Source organism: Salmo salar, chromosome ssa02, assembly GCF_905237065.1.
Source record: "Salmo salar chromosome ssa02, Ssal_v3.1, whole genome shotgun sequence".
In the NCBI taxonomy this organism is placed as follows: domain Eukaryota; kingdom Metazoa; phylum Chordata; class Actinopteri; order Salmoniformes; family Salmonidae; genus Salmo; species Salmo salar.
This window is the reverse complement of record NC_059443.1, coordinates 41670792-41694480: the sequence shown is the minus strand read 5'-3', so window position 1 is coordinate 41694480 and position 23689 is coordinate 41670792. Positions and strand designations below refer to the sequence as shown.

The 23689-nt window shown below is 41.2% G+C and overlaps 1 protein-coding gene across 2 annotated transcripts; it reads right to left on the bottom strand.

Moving 5' to 3' along the window:
- Nucleotides 1-3637: 3637 nt before the first annotated feature.
- LOC106583270 (protein lin-28 homolog A-like) lies at nucleotides 3638-22975 on the bottom strand. 2 transcript variants are annotated; one of them, XM_014167241.2, is made up of 4 exons: nucleotides 22675-22975; nucleotides 21274-21446; nucleotides 12440-12624; nucleotides 3638-8204 (listed from the first exon to the last, which is right to left on the bottom strand). In XM_014167241.2, exons 1-4 carry the CDS (start codon nucleotides 22682-22684, stop codon nucleotides 7985-7987), a joined length of 588 nt encoding a protein of 195 aa, XP_014022716.1. In that variant the 5' UTR covers nucleotides 22685-22975; the 3' UTR covers nucleotides 3638-7984. The 2 variants fall into 2 exon arrangements, with proteins under 2 accessions (XP_014022716.1, XP_014022707.1); XM_014167232.2 differs by lacking the exon at nucleotides 22675-22975 and adding an exon at nucleotides 22274-22501.
- Between the last annotated feature and the right edge of the window lie 714 nt (nucleotides 22976-23689).

Sequence of the window (23689 nt, the reverse complement as noted above, 5' to 3'; positions counted from 1 at the left end):
CTAAATATAGGACCTTCAATCAGAGGCAACGATAGACAGCTGCCTCCAATTGAAGGCCCCAATCCCCATTACCAAAACATAGAAATACAAACACCTAGACAGAACATAGAAAAACTAACATAGAACAATGACCAAAACCCTGGACTAATAAATCAAATACCCCTCTACCTAAATACATAGCCCGAACCATATAAACCAAATACCCCCTCTACATGAACACATACACAAACACACCCTGAACCACATAAAACAAATACCCCCCTGCCACGTCCTGACCAAACTACAAGAACAAATAAACCCTTTACTGGTCAGGACGTGACATTATTAGGCTCAGTCTACAGCAGTGTATGTGAGCAGGGGTTGAGTGGTCGGAAATCCCGCTCATCATATATGGAGTGGTGTTTACGCACGACCCGCCACATTCTTTCCAAGCGCTCTGCTAAAAACAGCTCCCCTCACAGGAAAAAAACTGTGGCACCAAATTCGCTCCATTCATTAAAATCACATTTTAACCAACACCTATTTTTGTGACTACCTGGACCAACCGTTTGGTTTTGAAGTATTGAAACCAAACTATATGATAAGAATGAAAAGTATCTTAATAAACATGAAAAGGGGAATGTAAGAAGCTCTCATCATTTGAAATAGGCGACACGTTATATTAAACTGCATATAAACTAAATAGGTCAGGAGCCAGACAGGGAGACTAAGAAGGAACGAAAATGAATTATTTAGGCTATATTATTTCAATTATTTCAAGGCTATAGCCTACAAAGAAATACACTGTAAAGAATTTGCGAGTGCGACACTAGACTAGGGAGGGAGTCAGGGACATTAAGCGCTCAGCATTTAAACAACATTTCATTGTATTAAATCAGTATAGTATTTCAATTGCGCATATAGGCTGACTTACTTATAATTAAATACAAATTAAGCGTAAATGCCTTATTAGGCTCAGTCTACAGTGCCTTTGAATTCATTTTTAGAAACACCAGTTTGGCCTTAACCTGTGGCTTCACCCTCATGCGTTGGTGCCTGGAGAGCAGGCCAGAAACGGAGAATATCCCTTCCGCGTTTCATCCTTGTATGCCATGGGTTGTTTGTGTACTTATGTTAGCAAATGTTGTATATAACACACAATGTAGGCTACAAACGTATTGCAACTGTAGCAGGCCAATACTTCTCCTGGAGGTATGCTGGGTGTGCAGGCTTCTGTTCCAGCCCAGCACTAACATCCCTGATTCAATTTATCAAATCTAATGAGATGACAATAATGTCTATTATTGCTGGGTTGGAATAAAAGTCTGCTCAGATCAGGTAATGGAGCTCTGGTGGCCACATCTGGTATGGACATTTTTTCACACTAAATTATTCTTCAGTTATAATAGCCTACTTATGAAGATGTGTAACATTTACAAATAAGTTCGATTATTTGTACATTTTGAAATATATTTTGATTCATTCATTGAAGTGAAGTGTTTGAACTTGTTTTAATTGTTAACTTAAAAACATGATTCAAAATGAACTAGTGTCAATGTAAATTCATCACAGATCACAATTCTGCAATAAAAATATGTGAAGGGGATCTGTCTCTAATATGTCTGTGTTTCTGTGTTGCTTTCTCAAATGAACATGGCCTTTTTTATCCAGTTGGGAGCTTTCCAATCGGTTTTATTTGATTGTCACTGTCTCAGGATATCAGCCATGTGAATCAATTTTGCAGCTTATCATAATGGCATGCATCACCAATGGAGCCAAGAGGCCTACAGTTTGATGGTATAACTGTGCAATCAAAGTGCCCCTTGTCATTGCACATCTGAAGCAGAGAATAGCTAAACTCACACATAATTTGCATATTGATGAGCTAGCTATATGTTCTCAATTTAAAATGATATCAGTAGATAATGTATATGAGGCTAACCATAAACCTGATTTTACATGATTTTTCCGACATAAAATTGTTTACTGCAAATCCAATACTTGTATTCTAGGTACAGCACTGCACCTGAAAATAAGGAGCTGGCAATTTGTAGCCTAATTAAAAATATCAAAAAGCAAAATACCTTGTTTATTTTCTGAGAATGATTTTAGAATAAAAAGACAAAATCAGAAGGTCAGTGGCATGGAGGATTGCAGCGATATTGGTGTTGATGGTGGGTAAAGATATATTTGCAAAGCCACAATTTCCTTTACCCAAAGTACCCATTAATGTTCATGTAGACCTATGTATTTTACAGGAAGTGAGCTATAACCATCAGTCATGACACAAGTATAATGAAAGAGCAATAAGCTAAAATATATGAGAATCATAATGTTAAGATACCATAATCCAATTGATAGCATATTACATGGGAAATTCATGCTTTCTGTATCATTTACAATGTTATGTGTGTTACTGGTGATTTCTGTCCTTTGGTGGGCACATTTCACAATTTCATTTACTCAACACATTCACAAATGGTGGCTTTGATTACAGTTTTGAGGTTAAGGTTGCTTGATGTTCATAGTTAGCTAGCAGCACAATCAAATATTGTCGTGCAAATTTCTCTTCACCCATCACTAACACCAACAATCTCTGCAATCCTCCTCCATGCCATTGACCTTATGATTTTGTCTCTGTATTCTAGCAAAGCAAAATCATATAGAATTGGAAAACCAGACACAGCGATGACTGGTGGGCTCCCTAGTGGCGCAGCAGTCTAAGCCGCTGCATCTCAGTGCTAGAGGTGTCACTACTGACACCCTGGTTTGAATCCAGGCTGTATCACAACTGGCTGTGATTGGGAGTCCCATAGGGCAGTGCACAATTGGCCCAGCGTTGTCCGGTGTAGGCCGTCATTGTAAATAAAAATGTGGGCTGGCAGGTAGCCTAGTGGTTAGAGTGTTGTGCCAGTAACCAAAAGTTTGCTGGATCAAATCCCTGAGCTGACAAGGTAAAAATATGTCGTTCTGCCCCTGAACAAGGCAGTTAACCCACTGTAGGCCGTCATTGCAAATAAGAATTTGTTCTTAACTGACTGGCCTAGTTATACAAAAAAAATGTCCGGCTTTCTTCCATCTTTTCTGGTTTCGCTTGGCCGGAAATAATGACAGGCGGAACTATGTTTCATGAAAGGAAGATTTTCAAGCAAACATCTAGTCCTCACCTGATTGGTTAACGGCAGCTGTGGCGTGCAATTTGCATAAAGTATAGCAGAGCTGACTTTTTTCTATCGCTCCGCCAATCCCCTGCGCATTGCTCTGCGTGCTCCAGTTGAAAATGATTGGGTGCGGAACTTCGTTTGTTTGTCGAGTTTGGAAGTGGTGGAAACCGTCAGCCTCTATCATCTGGCCGCCATCGAAGTAAAAATAGGACTAGAAACCCTATGGAAAGCGTTATTGACCAGCTTTTGTGAAAGGAAATATGCCATCTGCGGTCATAAAGAGAGAAAGTAGTATTCAACATCTACCGAGAGCGCTAAATGGACCAGAAATAATTGGGCTCGTCGCACGGCTCCGAACAGTTTTCGACCATTTAATGCAAATAATCATTGGCCAGACAAAACTTTTATTCTAAAGTGTAAACAACATGTAAATGCATATGAGCAGCATTGTGCATATTGTTGCATTGGGAGAAAAAACTACACCAGGAAACGCATTGAATATTGGCAGATGTTTATTATTAACTAGTAGGAAATTGTATCTTCACAAATCAGTAAACTGTTAGTCACAGTTTTTTTGGAATGCATGCTTTACACCATTTAACGAAATGAGGAAGTGAATAACAAATTCAACCAATCATCCCAGTTTCCTGAGGTGCCTGAGATACCTGAGCATATGGTTCAAGAGCCAAAGGTTTATGGCAGTAAACATTGACACATTCCTCAGTATAATAAATGCACATTCTTTGGAAATGACAGGCAACATCCCCCATAGATACCACACAACTGCATCAAATGGCCTATGATCACAAATTATGTAATAGCACAAAAATCATAAACATGACACGAGTCATTTGTGTACGCAGTAGCCTATATGTTTTTCTGTGGTATCCATGTAACCCTGAGGACATAATAATATACTCAGTCCTTTGCCTTTTAAGATAAATCTAACCCATCTAACAATCAACAATCAAATCACAATGTGACAACAACACATCAATGGGGAGTCAAAATAGGTTGAGGTAAAACAGTTTTGCTCAAACACACATGGTTCAAAAACAACTTTAGCTGTGCCATACAAGATACCAATTTAGCTAATATAGTTATTGAGGTACAACATAGCTTTGTTTACATTATATTCATTCAGTTTGGCACTTGCATTGCTTATTTCTACTAGTCCAGAACAGTAAAACAGTGTTATGATCTAAGCAATGACATCTGCAGAAATGAGTAATATTACTTTTCATCAGTCCACAGTGGAGAATGTGATAGATATTAGAGGGTGATACATTGTGAAACAACTCCGATGTAATTCAACCATCAGAGGGCTTACTAACCAGAGATGAGCAAAATGCACGTTGAGTGTGTGTCTCTTTTTTAATGAGAAGGGTTTAGGTCATTAGTGGCAATCAGCATTCATGGACATTCATACTGCAACATTTTCTAAACCCGGCAAGTACAAATGTTCATTTAAAAAACTTTAATCTTATTATACACAGGTGGTCTATGTGCGCTATAGTGCCCCACATGACTGAATAAATGGACATGTGCTTTCAACACATTTCTTCACATGACAAAATCCTGAGTTAAAACATGTATCACTTCCTTAAACTTGTACGACTTGGAAAATAATCTATCCCATCACCCAATAACAACAATCTGGGAAATCTTTGATAGTCTGAAATACCATGTTTTAGCCACCTATTGAGACGAGACAACCCCAATGTGTATAATACTACTAGCCCCAATCCCTTAATATGGTAACAATATTCTCATAAACTCCCCCATCAACAACGATTATAGAGGGAAAAATACAATAATAGAGGAATATTATAGGCCTGTCATTACATATTATTATGTAGGGCAAAATAATAGAGAACATCAGCAGATGTGGTATTAGATATGTTAACAAAGTATAAGTATATAATATAGTGTGTAATAACTCATATAGTCTCACATGTCAAAACATTTTAAGACTAGTTTTAAGGACACGCTATGAATTTGTTTTATTCTTCATGATTAACTGCCATTTTAAAGCATTTTGTGCGGATTAGAGAAAAAGAGAGTTTTACTGTTATGCCGAGACATTCAAAACTGGACCCAGAGGTCCTCTACCGTTTTCTTGTCATGCACTTTGATTTGGCACCAGAACACTCCCTTGTCTTTCACTGCACACATACAACTAATATAGACAAACATTGCACCCCAATCCCATCCCTCCCCAACTCTCCTCCATCGCCCCTCCAAGCCTTCGAAAAAAATCGGAAGTATTCCCTGAGTTTTCAGATTTGTGATTCCTGAGAGACGAGCCTGAGTGGAGGTTATATATACGTTTCGTTCACCACCTACATTGTAAATAAAAAATATAAAAATATGGAACGCATATTCATAAGATTAAACTGAATAGAATAGAATACAATAATGCATCTCCTACATGATTAGTGCAAGAGTGACATTTGCATTGGTTTTCTCATAGATAAAAGGAGAAGATTCACAACACTGGAACGCTAATTGTGTGTAGCAGTAAATCATACAAGGCAAAGTAAAGAGAACAAAATAATTATTAAAAGGGTCATTATAAACTTTGTCAGATATTTTTTGACCACAAAAGTAGTCTTATGTCAAGATAAATCCACATCCTATGCCATTGGTGGTGTAGATCCATCTATATGCCTCAACTCCAAATTAATGGAAAAGATAAGCACTGCAATTCCATTTTGGATTATGGCATAGCTGGATACAAAACTTGCCTGGGACATGGACTTATCTCAACAGGAGACCCCTTTGAGGTATCTGACAAACTTAGATTTTAGGTGTTACGTCCCTTTAAACTCAAACAGCATTGAACAAGATAAAGGCAGACACGAGTGGCTAAGATATCTGATGTCTAGTATGTCTAGTATGTCATGGAAAACCCACCACAGTTAACCTGGTCCTAGACCTGTTTTTGTTTGGCGTAACAATGACCATGGGAGTTGGCAAGAGAGCACAAACAGAGCTGGGACCAGGCTATCACGGAGTGACCTTAACCTGAATATGAGGAGAAGCTGCAGCGCAATTTAGATACAAATAAATAACAAGGACTATTTTAAAAAGGCTTCATAATAATTCTAAGTATATATTAATTGGATGTTAGAGGTCTGTCTTTCAGCTTCTCCTGTAAAACGGGAGTAAAGGCTGATTGGCTTAGCTAGTTCTACATGCACCTCCATGCAGGGCTGGGTCGATATTCATTAGTGCACGCCGTAGCAGAAACGATTCGCAACAAACGAAAACAAGCATTTCTTATTGGACAATTCTGGTAGTCCCTCCCTGTTTCAGTCCGTTTTCTTCCGTTTGGTGCCTGGTGAATACGACTGTGGTGTTCCTGTATAGTCCTCACAAGCGATTTGGAGGCAATGTCTTAAATATGTACCTAGTAATTGACGACACTGAATAAAAATGTGTTGCTCCCGCTTTTACTCTTGAAAAAAAAAAATTCTCAAAGGGGTTCTTTGTGGTGGGAAAGGGTTCTACATGAGGCCTTTTTAACTCGAAGAACCCTTATGGTTCTAAGCGGCACCTTTTTTCCCAAGACAGTAGACAACGCCTGATGCTGCTGCTGCTTCGACTGCCAAGTATAAACAGGACAAGTATGATTATGTAGATTAATGAATCAACCTCAGTAATCCATTAAAATCTTGCATCTGATATCTACATGATAAATTACTTATGTTTGATACATTTCACAGGTATTGGTGCGATTACTGGAGTCAGTGATTAAATTCCAAATACTGATGTATGTAGTCTAAGCAGAGGATGATCAAGTTGATTATAGAGATGTAAGATCTTAATTTAAGGCAGTTTGCTACTGCACGAAAATAAATCTGCAGCAACAGGAAATGTGAATTATTATGTGGATTATAATTAATGGACATTTTTTATAAGGGTTGATACATATTTCTTTGGGGCAAATCAAGTCTGACATTTTTAAGTAGAAATTACAAACTTTAGAAGCCTTGAATACACTATAAGTTGCATTTCCTGCTGTGAAGGAAAATTCTCAGCAACAAAAGAGTGATCAAATTAAGATCCTACATCTGTAGGGTTCTAGTGGTATGGTTGTAATGTAGCAGCAGCAGATCAGACATGTAACAGAAATGACGCAACCACAACAACAACAACTGAAAGCTGGCCATAGATGCCATACTTTTTGGTTCGACATTCATTTGTCCCCAGGACATCTGGATGGTCACCTACAATATTGGTAGCCGCCAATATATTGCCTATAGCTATTTCCCATTGCCCCGTCCCGTTGGTTCGTATGTACCCGCCCATTACCACCCATAAGACTAACATTCATTGCAGAGGTGTAGTGTCACAACTCTGTCTTTGTCGGATATAGTGGGGTGTAACAATCAGGAAAGTCAAGAGGTTGTAAGGCAGCAAAAGTGTTTAGCTATCTACTTGACACTGTGATTTTAAGCTTCCTGGTGAGTTTAGTATCGTAGCATGCTAGTGTGAGTGGCATGGTTTCTCATGATCTGCTCTGTGAAAAATAAACAACTTTCTATTCTATAAAGACATCAAAATAATATGCGATGTGCCATAACTTATTACAAGTTTAAACCCCTCAATAGCGGTTCCATACATTTTTACAAATATTTCCTGAGTGTTATAATAATACAGCTGTATTTGTGAGTGTTACACCAAAAAAGATTAACTTCAGTAACATTCTTTCTTCATGATCGTTTTGTTTACAAAAACCTGAGGTAGTTCCAAAAGCGTCTTATACAGTTGAAAGGAAACTTAGCGGCCATCTATCCAGTAAAGCTTCCCCAAGCTTCCTTCCTGTGTCTCCTTGTTCAATCGGAGCTCGCGGGAGGCGGGGGCGAGTGGCCGTGTTCCTCCTCGTCCCCTTTCAAGGAGGAGGGCTTTCCCTGAGAATGTGGCGAGGACTGCTGTGCTTTGATTGGGCAGTTTGCGACCATGTGGGAAATGCTCTGGCAGAAATGGCACTTCTTGGGCTGGGGTGGCAACTTGCACTCCTTGGCATGGTGGTCCAGGCCTCCGCAGTTGTAGCACCTAAAAAACAAGACAAAGTGTGTGTTTGAGATTGAAGACACTGCACAGAATCACTGATCTACATATCCCCTCTCAAATAACTACTCGTTATGTGACGAAGATTAGCGATTCTGCACCTCGCCTTGCTCAAACAGATCCCCTGAACCACGCTGATAAATGTAGGACTGGGCCATACGTATCAAGCGTTGCAGAGTAGGGGTGCTGATTTAGGATCAGCAGCCTTTATATCACAATGAATAGGATTGTACGGACAGTGAGGAATCTTAATTTGATCACCCTGTTGCAGGAGAACTTTCCTGTGATGCAAAAACTTGTAGTGTATTTGAGGTTTAAAAAGGCTTTTGAAGTTTCAGACTTGATTTTCCCTATAGAAAAATGTATCTCAACACCTACAAAAATGTTCAGTAATTGTAATCCACAAAATAATTTACATTTCTTATTGCTGCAGGATTATTTTCCTGCTTTAGCAAACTGGCTCAAATTAAGATCCTACATTTGATAGGAGCGTTGGCCCAGTAACCGAAAAGTTGGTGGATCGAATCCCCGAGCCAACAAGGTAAAAATCTGTCTCTGAGCAAGGCAGTTAACCCCCAACAACAACTGCTCCCCGGGTACCGATGACGTGGATATTGATTAAGGCAGCCCCCCCGCACCTAACCGATTCAGAGGGGTTGAGTTAAATGCGTTAGACACATTTCAGTAGAATGCATTCAGTTGTACAACTGGTTCTGGGGGTGGGGGGGCAAGGGGGGCTAAGGGGGGGCTAGTGCCCCTGTGACAACAACTTTGGACCCCCTTGTGGCCCCCTGAATGTGGAGTATGAAATCATTTTTACATAACAAATTTTTGCTATCGTTCTTTTTTTTACATCCGTTATTAGACAGTGGCAACGATGATGATTATGAACATGGTCTTTTGCCTGCTAATGCCTAATATGCAGTGAAGAAAACGATATGACAACAATAACGTCTAATGTAACTGTACAACTGGCCCCTCTAACAGTACAACTGGCCCCAGCTTGGCCCCCCCAGTTGAAATGGTCTAGAACCGCCACTGCAACTGACTGACCTTTCCCTACATATGGCCCCTCATCTTGTGTTGCGTGAGATGCGCTGTCACCTGCAATCCACAAGAGGGCAGCATATGCCAGTTAGGCTAGTGCTGCAGCAGCAAACCAAGAAATCTGGCCAGTTCCATGCTGTGGCCTATTTATTTATTTTATTTCACCTTTATTTAACTAGGCAAGTCAGTTTAGAACAAATTCTTATTTACAATGACAGCCTACCCCGGCCAAACCCTAACCCGGACAACGCTGTGCCAATTGTGAGCCACTCTATGGGACTCCCAATGTCCGTTTATGATACAGCCTGGAATCAAACCAGGGTCTGTAGTGACGCCTCTAGCACTGCCTATGACCATCCTTTTTATGAGAATAGGATTAAAAGTGGGTTAAAAAGTGCATATGATCTTTGATCTACCCCATGTGCAAATGCAAATTGAATACAGGTTGTACGCTATTTATAAAAGCATGTTTTCTCTGTATGTTTCAGTAGGCTATTTGTTACTTTGAATGGCCTCCTATCTACAAATTGACCACCCTTTTCATTCTTTATCCACAGTACTTTGCTGCAATGAGGTCTTTTTAGCTACATCAATTATATTCCTTCTCCGTAGAACGTACACTGAGTATCACAGTCCATGCAGAAGGGTTAAAGTCAATGTTAGCCATAAGAGTAGCCTTCCTTTGATAGCTTCGGTTTAAGCAGGACCTATAGAATAGCCACGCGTCCAGGGGCGGCTGACAGATGGGCAGTGGGAGTGGGGCTGTCACCGCTGCTGTGCCACTGAGGCGCTATTGAAGACCTCCTTCCCCCAATGATGCAGATGAGGCTTGGTCAGGGGAGGCTCAGGTAGGTCAGTTGCTTGTACTTGTACCACAGTTGCTTGTACCACTGGCCGTTGGGTTGGTGTCAAGGTGTACCAGCACAGAAGCTCTGGCCTGGCCCAACTGTCTCAACATCGATCAGGGAGCGCAAGCAGGAAAAGGGAAGTGGTCCTTTGTCTAAACAGCTGCAGCAATGATCTCACAACTCTGACCTCCGCAGTCCTCTCTAACCCCCGCAACCCCAACCCCCTACATTTTAGTCATACATGGTTGCCATGGTTACAGTGACCTCTAACCCCCTCCCGGGCTCTTACATCTGTTATCAATTAAATGGACAGGTTTTTTTCCCTCTCCCTGCATCATATTTACCTACTAAAGGCGTCAGCATGCTTCGGATGGCAACTAGGCGAAGTGGGCTTGGCGTACCGAACGCGTGTGATTGCATACTCCCTTGAAATACCTTCACTTGAAAAGAAAAGTGGCAATAGTACTGTTTGTCCATTTTGAGTCGCTGTAGCCAGTACACTTCCTCAAAATAGTCCGAATTAATCTAAGATAATGCAAGAAATCTGTCATTAATTTTGACGTTTTGCAGAGGAGATCTTAGTCACGCAATTTTACATCTAATTAAGATGTTTGGTGCAGCATTTCTCAATAAAAAAATGTGCATGAAAACGAGTCGTCTCTCGTTGAATGACAACAAAGGCTTTACTGATGAACCTTTATTGTTGACCAATCACCAACGAAGGGGCGTAGACTTCGGCTACCGACTTCAGCTTGTCTCAAGAAAACATTTCGTATGGCCGAACAACCGAAAAAGCCCTTACCGAAGTCCAAAATGAACAAAAACATCACAAAATGTCATCATAATATATGCACAAACTTTCCCAAACTGTTTCAGCACGGAAGAATGTGGACACCTTAAGGTGGAATCAGAAAATAAATTGTGGCTGACTATGGCCATATAGAGTCCAGATAACACTGTTGAAACGAGTGCCAGGACCCTGTTTCTAATCCCACTGTTTCTAATCCCATGCAAACACCGCCATATAATAAAGAATATTGAATATGCCATTGACAAAAATCATTGACAAAAATCCTTTAGAACCTTAGACCTATGTACTGACTAATCTTCAAGACATACTATAAAACAGTTGATCTTATTCTCCATTGAAAATGTTGGAGTTGGCCCCATATGATTCCTCTTATAAGGACCAGCATAGTCTTGGGGAGTGAATCGTGCGCCACAGGCCTCCCAGGACTCTTTGAGGCCGTAACAATCTCCATTCTCACCCTGACTACACTCTGGGCATAATCACAACTGACAGGAGGCCACATTGATACCCCTGTCTAACCCATCACAATATCCACAACGGACAAAGGACCCACAATGTTGGCCCTCTCACTTTTACTTTACTTTACGGTGAGAAAAAGCGAAGGGGTTTGTGGATTTTAAAAGGAATGCATTATGCAAGTAGTGGGGTATGGAACCTTTTTCATGCAAAAGGTTCTTCGGAACCTTCTCAATGGAAAAAAGGCTTCTAGAAGAGTTCTTTATGGATAAAATGGTTCTACCAAGAAATATTAAGAGTTCTTTTAAAGGGACAAGCCCAAATAACTCTTATTTTTGTAGATTGGTTATTATAACTAACATGAGTAATATTTCAACATCAAACACTTTTTTTTTATAAATAAAAAGACCTAGAATTAAATATTTCATATTTTACTAGTTCTAAACTGTAATGACAGGATAATTATAATCCACATCTAAAGTGATTCAGAAACATTCATGTTACCAGTTCAGGTTACAACCACAAAAACACATTTTGTGGAAGAGGTTTGTAAAAGATTTTTCAAAAGAGAACCACTGGGTTTAAATCCACAAGGGACGTCCAGAATTAAACAGCTATTGATCCAGGTCACACGCCAAGCCTGCCTGTGTGACCCTAACCACGGCCAGAGGTGGAGGTCAAGGAAAAGAAGAAGAGGACAGAACAGGATAAAACGGAAACACCATTTTGCATCATATCCAAAATGGATGGACTATTGCAGATGTGAGATCCAAGCACAATAAAGAAAATACTTTGGCCCACCATCTTTTAAGTATGTTAGACCCCTACTATGCTATACATAGTGGTGTGTGTGTGAGATGAATAAGTACATTGTTGCTTATCTGATAAGGCATTTTCTGTGCATTTTCATTTTGTAAACCACCACTTTTTCACCTAACACCCGTGTTATATAGCTTTTTTGAATATTTGCAGGAATTAGTTTCAGTGTATACAGTTTAGTGTATACCTTGTCCCCATTCGATGTACAAAAACAGTGTGCATACAAGGCAGGCACTCACCTATCTCCTTTGGAGTGCCGTTTCTGGACACTCTTGCCTTTGGGTCTCTTCTCGCTGCCCACACAGTGTGTGCCCTCTGGCCCAGTGACTCTCTGGGACTCCAGGCCTTTGGCTGACTTCTTGAAGGTGAACTCGACCGCCTCACCCTCCTTCAAGCTGCGGAAGCCCTCCATGTGCAGCTTACTCTGGATGGGAGAGAAAGACAGCAGAAAGAAACATCAGAATACTATTAGAAGTTTCACCTTCATTCCTGTGGCACTTTCCAAATTAATCTCAGAGTAGGAGTGCTGATCTAGGATCAGCTCCCGCTATCCATATAATCCTAGTCATTATGATCTAAAAGGAAAAACGTATCCTTTAATAGCACTCCTAATTTGAGACTCTTGTGAATATGGCCCAGTAACCTTTTATAGGTCATATCAAACATCACATTTTGAACATAGAGAGGGACTTTCCAAGGGGCATTTCAAACATATCTTGGAGGATTGTTTAGTCGTTACACATCCTTACGAACAGATCTTAAGTCTTGCTGCATGATATGCTCCAAATCAATGACGACGCAATCACAAAAACCTTGCAGCATCAGCTAACAAATCAACTAATAGTCGGTCAAGGGAGACGCTGAGGAGTGACCCTCTGTGAACACTATGCTATCTTCAAACTTTTCTAACAGAGATAGGCGCTATCTGGCATCTGTCCTATGTCTCCTGACTGTTGATCATTCTGTCTCACCTCATAAATAAACAACAACTACAAAGCCCCTTATTGTCAGGCAGACTATTTGTCCTCCCTCCCTAGTCTGCATTGGTCTGTTGCCCAACACTGGCCACAGTGGCCTGTGAGTCTCTTGTGTTTGAGTGGTAAACCTGATGTGATAACCTTCACCCATCCCCCTCTGCCAAAGGACCGGCATTCCGCACTACAATGTCCCCTACCCCCCAACCTCTCTTCCCAACTACATCACAAAGAACCACTAACACACTAACCACCACTGCAGGATTCTTGCTGGGAGGGATAGGGTTGGGGGTGGGGTAGGGTGTGGGGGTGTGGGGGGGGGACATTCTTTGGATGGTTGTTTGGCAGAGACACGCAGCTAAATTGAGAATTAACACATCGTCACTCCAAATGATAGGTACCTGCATGCTTTTGAGTTAATAATCGATTGATTGTTTTACTCAAATGTGATATTTAGCATGGAATCAATATAAACTCAAAGTCTGAAAGCATTCGACAGCTCAAGAGTATGGACACAATCAACACCATGATCCTTAGATTAACGCTAAAGACTATGCTAATATCAAACCAGATCGGTGTTCATAAGGGCACACAACAGAAAACGTTAGAAACGTTATGAAGCGGAAACCTAAAATAGTCCCATCCTGTTTCATTGGTGCCAAATGAATACGACCCAGTACTTTAAGCGACAGTATCCAACAGACCCTTTCTTTGGATCCCATTCTGCTGCCTTCACCTCAGTTGACCCAGGTAGCACTGTTCAGCAGAGAGAAGTTCAGCCATGAGACAAAAACAGAGTTGGAGGATTGGAAAATGAGGGAGGGAGGGATGAAGAAATGGAGGGAGGAAAGGGGAGTAATATGAAAAAGGGGAATGGGCTGTGCATTAAGCGGTAATGCCAGAGGCAGCCTGGGTAAAACAAGAACCCTCCAAAAGAGCTTTTGGATTGGTGGTATGGTATATCTGCAACCAGGCAGCAGATATCATTGATTTTGATATGATTTGCAATGAAACCTGGTGTTTCCTATCAGAAGTTTCAACTAACCTTTGAGAATTTCACCCTTACAGGGTGATCAATATTGAGCTGCGAACAGAATTCCACAATTGTAGAGCCAAAAACACAATTATTTATCTCATGCTCAGGTCAGTGTCAGGACAAGACTGATGGCTATGCCACATCATTTAGGTATTTCCTAGGCACCAAGTACCATTTGTCTAAATTCTTGGACCCAATTTAGGAGAGGAAAGACATCAGCCATGCTCACCACAGAGGATTTCCTCTCCAGAACTGTCAATGGCTGCCATTGTCAGGCTTGGACGATCTTATATTATTTGAGGCAATCTTAAGGATATATTTAAAAGACTAGGGGGTGGATTCCCAGACCCAACCTAGTCCTGGACTAAAAAGCAAGCTCAATACATTGAAAATGCCTTTTAGTCCAGGACTAGGACTAATCTGTGAATGGGAAACTGCCACTATCTGATTTATCCTTCTTTGACAGCTTTCTCTGCATATTGCTTCAAATATCAACAACAACGTGTGTGTAACTGTGCAGCTGCTTTGAGGGGAAGGTTTAAACAGTTACAATTAGGCTACCTTGAAAATAAAAGCATAAAAAAATCATGTGCCATAGTTCGTATTTTAACCAGGACACTAATTCAAATACAAGCCACATGGTCAACAAAGAACTGCATCTATTGTGTAATGAAAACTAGCAATGCAATAGCATCTGTAGGAGGAAAATTACAGTAAAGTGAACCGTTCCTTAATACTTTAATGGTCACTGATGAGCATCTGCTGTGAAGTTTACAAGCAGATCTTGGACACAAGATGGGTCATCCATAACTCCATTTGGGTGACAGAAGTTCCCACTTGAAAAGCTGCTCCATTGTGAGTTGGCCCCAGTGACTGTTAACCCACTTCCCCTCACACGTGTGACCTCCCCTGCTCCACAGGAGTGAGTAGATTCATCCATACGCACCCCCAACACAGAGAACATACCATGTGGAAAGAGGAAGGAGACTCCTAGTATGGCCTTAAACCCTACCAACCTGGTGAAGTGCATTGGAGGGCGATATGAAGCTCTACTGTAGGCTATGTCCATACTAGCTTGAATAAAACAGAGTGGGGTAGATGAATGAAGACATACGATGAGAGAGAGAGAGAAAGAGGACAATGGGAAGGGATTGCTGCTAGGACAAAGAGGGGCTGAGGGGCTCGGTCACGGCCGAGAGGAGCATGCTTCATTGGGATTCGTGGTCCTATTGTTCACCTGCACACTCAGCGACTCATTTCAGGGCCAAAGCCCCATTGCCATAATACACCGTAGCCATAACTACCATCCGTCCATCATGGATGAACATTGGACACACATGATCTCGCCTTCCTAACAATGGCTAGCAGGGTTGGGGTCGCTACCATTTCAATTCAAGATGTAAACTGTAATTCCAATTCCGAATTTTTCAAGCATTGAGTTTGCTTCCTGAATTCAAATGAAATGTAATTGACCTGAACCCTGATGGCTAGGGGAGGAAATCAGTGGAGAAGTCACTATTTAAGATGTCAAAGGACAGGGTTCAGGAGGACATTGTCCCAGTTACATCGTTAACAGATATTGTTCTACTTATTCAAACATATGCTTTAAAAGGCTTGGAATCTAGAGTGGCAGCACTAGAAGAGAGATGTCTGCACTCAGGGAAGAATGAAATAAGTATTTAGTCATACAAATTACTTATTGAGAAATAGATTTATATTAAAGGAAGGTTTTCAGGAAGAAATCATTCATTTGGGGCGTGATTGTAGTCCTGGCCATTTCAACAGATGAAAAGTTCAAATAGCTGAAATAAATGGTCTAAAAAGCAGTGGTTCTGAAAAGGAGGAAAGAGTTATAATTACATGTAATGGCTCAGATACACCAATACCGTTTGCTGGAGTACTTCGCACTTCTGAACGTAATTTGCGTAGCGAGCGTGCACTGATTTTACATGTAGAATCGGATTAAAAAGGTTGTCAGTCAGAGGTCTACAGCTGGTGGTTCCTAAAACACTGCGTGCTAAACGATCGGCAGACAAAAGATGGATCCACTTTCGGCGCAATGTGCGTGAGCCTTAGGACTCTACACAGTCTATGTATTAACAATAAAAAACAGAAATACCTTATTTACATAAGTATTCTGACCGTTTGCTATGAGACCCGAAATTTAGCTCAGGTGCATCCTGTTTCCATTAATCATCCTTGAGATGTTTCTACAACTTGATTGGAGTCCACCTGTGGTAAATTCAATTGACTGGACATTATTTGGAAAGGCACACACCTGTCTATTTCTTATTTTACCTTTATTTAACTAGGCAAGTCAGTTAAGAACAAATTCTTATTTTCAATGACGGCCTAGGAACAGTGGGTTAACTGCCTTGTTCAGGGGCAGAACAGCAGATTTCTCCCTTGTCAGCTCGGGGATTCGATCTTGCAACCTTTTGGTTACTAGGGCTCTAACCACTAGGCTACCTGCCGCCCCACTAAATAAGGTCCCACAGTTGACGTTGCATGTTAGAGCATAAACCAAGCCATGAGGTCAAAGGAATAGTCCGTAGAGCTCCGAGAGAGGATTGTGTCGAGGCACAGATCTGGGGATGTTTTTCAGCCGCAGGGCCTGTGAGACTAGTCAGGATCGTGGGAAAGATGAACGGAGCATGGTACAGAGAGGAAAAGCAATTTAATCAATTTTAGAATAAGGCTGTAACGTAACAAAATGTGGAAAATGTCAAGGGGTCTGAATACTTTCCGAATGCACTGTAGAACCACAGTATGTAGAGAGCGCCGCAAACAGACCTCCTTTGGCTCCGTTTGGGGAGACTGTGTAGACCCCTTTAAGGAGCATTTATTCCTGGCTATCTTAACAAGCGGTTTGCTGATGTCAGCGTTGTGAACAGAGTGCCCCATGGTGGCTTTGGGGTTATGGTATACCTCAAATCTCCCTCCCTCCTTCACCATTAACATAGATTTGGCAGAGAGGAGAGCAGCACTGAGGCTTTAATCACTTAGATTTCAGGAATCTGAAGTGAATGAGCAGCTAAAGTGGACTTCTCTCAATGAGATGCTAAGCCTTTAACTAGGAGGGATAAGGATGCCCCCTCCCCCCCTTCACTATTGGCCAGGATGGGTTAACCTGGGTAGTTTCCCAATTCACTCATGGAACCTGGACACCGTGAGGATGAAAAGACACTGGTCATGCTCGAGAGCTTCAAATTCTTGATGCGTAGTGGGTAAATTGCATCTGACTGATCAACAAATAATGAGTAGTTATCATTGAAGCAAAGTGATTTGTTGATTAGTCAGTCGGCAACTTCCTGCAATGTCGAACAAGCCCATTGCCTCATAGGTAGGCCTCTTGTCTTCACTTGGAATAAATTACCATGCAATGAACTTTCAAGTGTCAAGACAAAAACACAGTTAAAAGGGAAAATCTGTATTTTAGATGGCTCCTCACCTTAAAACTCGCCTATGGGCCAAAAGAAACTGTAAAAACACAACAAACTTCAGATAACTTCAGCCATCACCAGCAAAACATCAACGTAAGTGAATAAGGCATGCATTACCTGGGTAAAAAAGTGACTAACTCACTTTTAAAGCTGCACTATGCAGAAATTGCGCCGCCAATTGTTGATTGCTAAAATTCTAATAGTTCGCCTAATTTCAGTTTATGTGACAAAACAAACATGTACAGTGCATTCGGAAAGTATTCAGACCACTTGACTTTTCCACATTTTGTTACGTTACAGCCTTATTCTAAAATGGACTAGATCCTTTTCCCCCCTCATCAATCTACACACAATACCCCATTTAGACATTTTTGCTAATTTATTCAAAATAAAAACTGAAATATCACATTTACATAAGTATTCAGACCCTTTACTCAGTACTTTGTTCAAGCACCTTTGGCAGCGATTACAGCCTCGAGTCTTCTTGGGTACGACGCTACAAGCTTGGCACACCTGTATTTGGGGAGTTTCTCCCATTCTTCTCTGCAGATCCTCTCAAGCTCTGTCAGGTTGGATGGAGAGCGTTGCTGCACAGATATTTTCAGGTCTCTGCAGAGATTTTCAATCGGGTTCAAGTCCAGGCTCTGGATGGGCCACTCAAGGACATTCAGAAACTGCATTGTCTTGGCTGTGTGCTTAGGGTAGTTGTCCTGTTGGAAGGTGAACCTTCGCCCCAGCCTGAAGTCCTGAGAGCTCAGGAGCAGGTTTTCATCTTTCCCTCGATCCTGTCTCCCAGTCCCTGCCGCTGAAACACATCCCCAAAGCATGATGCTGCCATCCATTCTTCACCGCAGGGATCGTGCCAGGTTTCCTCCAGACGTGACCCTTGGCATTCAGGCCAAAGTGTTCAATCTTTCATCAGACCACAGAATCTTGTTTCTCCTGGTCTGAGAGTCCTTTAGGTGCCTTTTAGCAAACTCCAAGAGGGCTGTCATGTGCCTTTTACTGAGGAGTGGCTTCTGTTTGGCCACTCTACCATACAGGCCTGATTGGTGGAATGCTGCAGAGATGGTTGTCCTTCTGGAAGGTTCTCCCATCTGCACAAAGGAACTCTGGAGCTCTGTCAGAGTGACCCTCAGGTTCTTGGTCATCTCACTGACCAAGGCCCATCTCCCTTGATTGCTCAGTTTGGCCGGGGGGACAGCTCTAGGAAGAGTCGGTGGTTCCAAACTTCTTCCATTTAAAAATGATGAAGGCCACTGTGTTCTTGGGGACCTTCAATGCTGCAGACTTTTTTTTGTAACCTTCCCCAGATCTGTGTCTCAACACAATCCTGTCTCGGAGATCAATGGACAATTCCTTCAACCTCATGAATTGGTTTTTGCTCTGACAAGCACTGTCAACTGTGGGACCTTATAAAGACAAGTTTGTGCCTTCCCAAATCATGCCCAATCAATTGAATTTTCCAAAGGTGGACTCCAATTAAGTTGTAGAAACATCTCAAGGATGATCAATGGAAACAGGATGCACCTGAGCTCAATTTCGAGTCTCATTGCAAAGGGCCTGAATACTTATGTAAATATAGTATTTCATTTTTTTTTTTTAAATCTTTTAATACATTTGCACAAACAAAATCAAAAAAACATTTGCAAAACAAATGGGAAATATTTTTTTATAAATTAGCAAACATTTCTAAAAACCTGTTTTTGCTTTGTCATTATTGGGTATTGTGTGTAGATTGATTAGGAAAATCGTTTATTTAATAGATTTTAGAATAAGGCTGTCACATAAAAAAAATTGGAAAAAGTCAAGGGGTGTGAATATTTACCGAGTGCACTGTATAGTGTAGAGAATTATTGTACCATCTAAACCGCTGTGAAATTCCTTTTCCATAAACCAAAATATTGTATTTTCAGCTGTTTGAAGCTGAAAGTAAACGATGCAAAAACAAAACTTAAGAATGGGAAGCATAGAAATTGCACACATTGAACTGATCTACTGCTTCTTAGACTTGCTTTTAATGAGAATGACAGATCTTTAACTCACATTTCTATGTGAATTTGTCAGGTTAAACGTTAAACCCAGGCGCGTGAGGCACAGGAGTGCCCAGGCGTACTGGGGAGCCAGGCCCACCCAATCAGATCGAGCAAATATCTCTATTTGGCAGTGTTCCAAACGGACATTATTTGTCTTTTTTACCTATACATGTAAACACCATCAGATATAATTCATAGCAAGCAGTGCACTAGAATGACATTCAGATGAACTGGAATGACATTCACTACCATAGGATTGGTGGCCAAAAATCAAGTATGAACACAATGAGGCATATGTCACTGTGCTTCTATTCCTATATGCACTATGCCACTGCCTACTTCATTTGTTCATTTAGCAAACAAGACAGCTCATAATACAGTGCCTTTATCAGCCAATAGGATCCTGAGTGGCGCAGCGGGCTAAGGCACTGCATCTCAGTGGTAGAGGTGTCACTTTGGGGGGAATGCCCACATGCAGGAACGGCCCGAATTGCGGGCTGCAGTTGCACACTATTGGAAATTGTTTACACCCTTGATAAAGATGAGCAATAATGAATAATTCAAATACTGAGCTATTTTGTACGTACCTACATTTTTTATTTTTATTATATTATTTCATACTAATACAATTGCTCAGAGAAAGAAAGGTAGGGGTCAAAATTACTCTTGAATGAATTGTGAATAATGATGAGTGAGCAAGTTACAGAGGGTCAAAGATCATAACCCCAAGACATGATAACCTCTCACCATTACCAATAACAGGGGAGGTTAGAATGTCTTGGGGGTATGATCTTTGACCCTCTGAAACACAACCAAAACGAACTGCAAATGCATCCAACAAGTTTGTAAAGTCACAAACTTGATGTAGTTATTAAGTGCTAGGGATATGGGACCAAATATTAATATTTTGACTACATGATTTAATTGACACCCAAAAATATTACTTGTTAAACTAGGCAAGTCAAATTCGTATTTACAATGAAGGCCTACATCTGCCAAACCCCTATGACAATTGTGCGCAGCTCTATGGTTCTCCCAATCACGGCTGGTTGTGATACAGCCCAGATTTGAACCAGGGTGTCTGTAGTGATGGCCCTAGCACTGAGATGCAGTGCCTTAAACCACTGGGCCACGGAGCTTCGTTCTTTCCTTGTTTTTCCTCAGCATTCATAACCCTTAGCTAGAAAACGGGGAGAAATCGTTGCAAAACTGATTGATATGTTACGATCACCCTAACCAATTTGATCAATAACCAATAATATATATTTCTCTGAGCAATTGTACTAGTATAAAATAACATAATTTCCCTTTTCTTTTTTGCATACAATATAGCTCAGTATTTGAATTATTTATTTTATACAGTCATTATTGCTCATCTTTATCAAGGGTGTCCATGATTTTGGACCCCACTGTACATGACCACGAGGTCACATGGTAAGCCAGCAACGCGTGTTCGTTTGAGATGAAAAACTGCCTGAAAATGTTATTCTGTGTCAATGTATAGTGGGCCACCATTCACCACATATTTGTTGTGAGAATTAGACGGTAAGACAGTTCATTTTAAAACCAAGGCGCCCCTCTTACCTGATGGACGAACACATCGACCGGAGACTCGAGCGGGACCCCCTCTCGGTTGGTCATGGACAAAAACCCAAAGCCCATGCGCACGTTGAACCATTTACATACGCCGACACCGTGGAAAGATTCCGAGTCCTCCTCGGTACTTGGTGCTTCATCCTCTTCCGTCTTGCAGACTCCTGTAATTTCGAACAATATGTTAAACAATGTTCGTTTTACTATTTACCTGAACACTAAGAAAGGAGTGTGCGCGTAAAATTGCCATTCAGCTTTGTTCTTTCCTTGTTTTTCCTCACGCATTCATAACCCTTAGGTAGAAAACGGGGAGAAATCGTTGCAAAACCGATCGATATGTTACGATTTGATCAATAACCAATCATATCCATAGGCCTAAATATAGACCTATCTACAAACAATTTCAATACATAAACAACAATATTGTATGGGTCCATAATGACAATTATCTAGAATTCAATCTATGGCTCGAATTATTTGTTATTCTCCCATCTTATATTTTAATATTTCACAATTAGGACCTATATGTTTCACACTCATAGTGAGTATATATTAAGTGTACTGGTATGTGAGGAAACAACACAGGCCGACACGAAACGAATGACGAAACCTAGTATATCACTAAATGGCTGGCCAATGTTGAACTGAATGATATGGGCCTCTTGTTAGCTGCGTTTGTGCGACAGAAAAAAGTTACGTTGTGAAAATAAAACCAATTAATTTGCATTTACAAGACTACATTTGAAAATTCGTGTACAAAAATGACATGTACATGTATAAAGTGCCTACTTTGTCAACAACACGAGAGCTTGAGTCGGGTTAGCCTATTGCGAACAAAATAACGCATGTTTTGGTATTGACTAGGCAATTTAAAAAGGAAAATAGTTCCATACTGTACACAATTTTAAAATCGTAAGCTGGTATTCATTCTGTATCTCTTTAGAGACAGAGACTACACTAAACACAATATATCGTCAGATTTTTACTCAACCTGGGAATTCCTGGTTAGAAACAGAACCCATCTTGCCAATTCACGCCTTGATTCAAAGGAAGCACCCAAGTTAATGTTGGCTATCCCTTTCCCCTTTCGAGTAGCGTAATGCCCACGGGTTCCCACTTTCGTGCCAAATGCGCTGAATAGCAAAAGCGTAACTTCGGTGGGAAAGTGGGAGGGCGAAATAAACAAAAGGGTCTGGCAACTTATCGCCCCAAACAATGAGGGGTGGGAGTCACAAGGAAGAATTTGTAGAATAATTACCCAAGATCTAAAAGACAATGCAAGGTAACCCAGCCCCCTAAACCTCTTCATCTATGGCCATCAGAGACTCATTGGCTATAAAGCATCAAACCAAATAACCAATCAAAGTGTTTTAGTCCAAATTATTGGCCTACCTTCTGCCATGTTCGGGCCCGCTTGTCTTCTGCCTATATCAGTCCCTTTTTCCCCGTGTTTTTGCCTGGACGTCTCGGGCCCCGCTCCGCGTTGGATCACGTCTTTATCCCTCCCCTGGTCAGTTTTCACTCTTGGTCAATATAGAAAGGACCAGGGAGCATCTTCTTCCTACCACCAACCAACCCCAACCCTCTCGGTCATGTCTACGTGATTCCCAATTAGCCTACATGATTAATTGCACGTTCTTGATGTTGGAGGGCCCCACATATGCCGAGTGGCCAATCACAAATCAGAGAGACCACCGCACAGTTGCTTATGCAGAGAGACCACCGCACACCACACCACTGCTTATCACTGCGCTAGCCCTGAGCCCCCACCCCCTTCATCTCTCTCTGCCCTGAGTGCGTATTTAGTGGCCATCGACCCCACACAGCCGAATAAAATACAACGCAAATGATCAGGGGCAACTGCAAACCCACCAGACAACATTACACCCGAACATGGTCCATATATGGGAGATGTTGAATTTCAAATGTATAAATCAAATGTGTGCGTAATTTATGTTGAATAAATATCCCTTAAATAACAGAGGATATAATAGGCTATTCAAAACAACTCCATATTATAACTAGGCCTATTTTTATTTCGAAATTGGGTGACGAGATTAGGTGTAAAGTGATTGGGTTAATGTTGAATACTCGATGTGTTCTATCGCAATCAGTCACTTTGCTGTTGTCGCAATGTTGCTGACGGATGCAAAAAGTTGGTTTGGAGAGGTAAGTACACCAGTTGTGGTTCATTTGAGGTGACGCATGGGAGGGGGATGGGACTGGATGGCCACTTTAGCCACGAAGAGGTTTGGATCGGTCATCATCAAACCACTGCATTTTGATGTAGCCAGTGACTAAATCAGCCAAATCTTCAGCAGGAAGTTCGAAGAGTAGCCTAAAGAAATAAAACCGCGACGACTCAAACGAAACAATTGTCTTTAGCGTACACCTCTTCTGGAATTGT

Bases quoted from the DNA above. Each gene is read 5' to 3' on its own strand.
- LOC106583270 (XM_014167232.2), bottom strand. From the start codon at position 22,304: ATGGGTTCTGTTTCTAACCAGGAATTCCCAG. The intron at 12,625-21,273 runs GTAAGAGGGGCG...TCTCCCATCCAG, and splicing joins TCGATGTGTTCGTCCATCAG to AGTAAGCTGCACATGGAGGG. The intron at 8,205-12,439 runs GTGAGTGCCTGC...CTTGTTTTTTAG, and splicing joins CGGCACTCCAAAGGAGATAG to GTGCTACAACTGCGGAGGCC.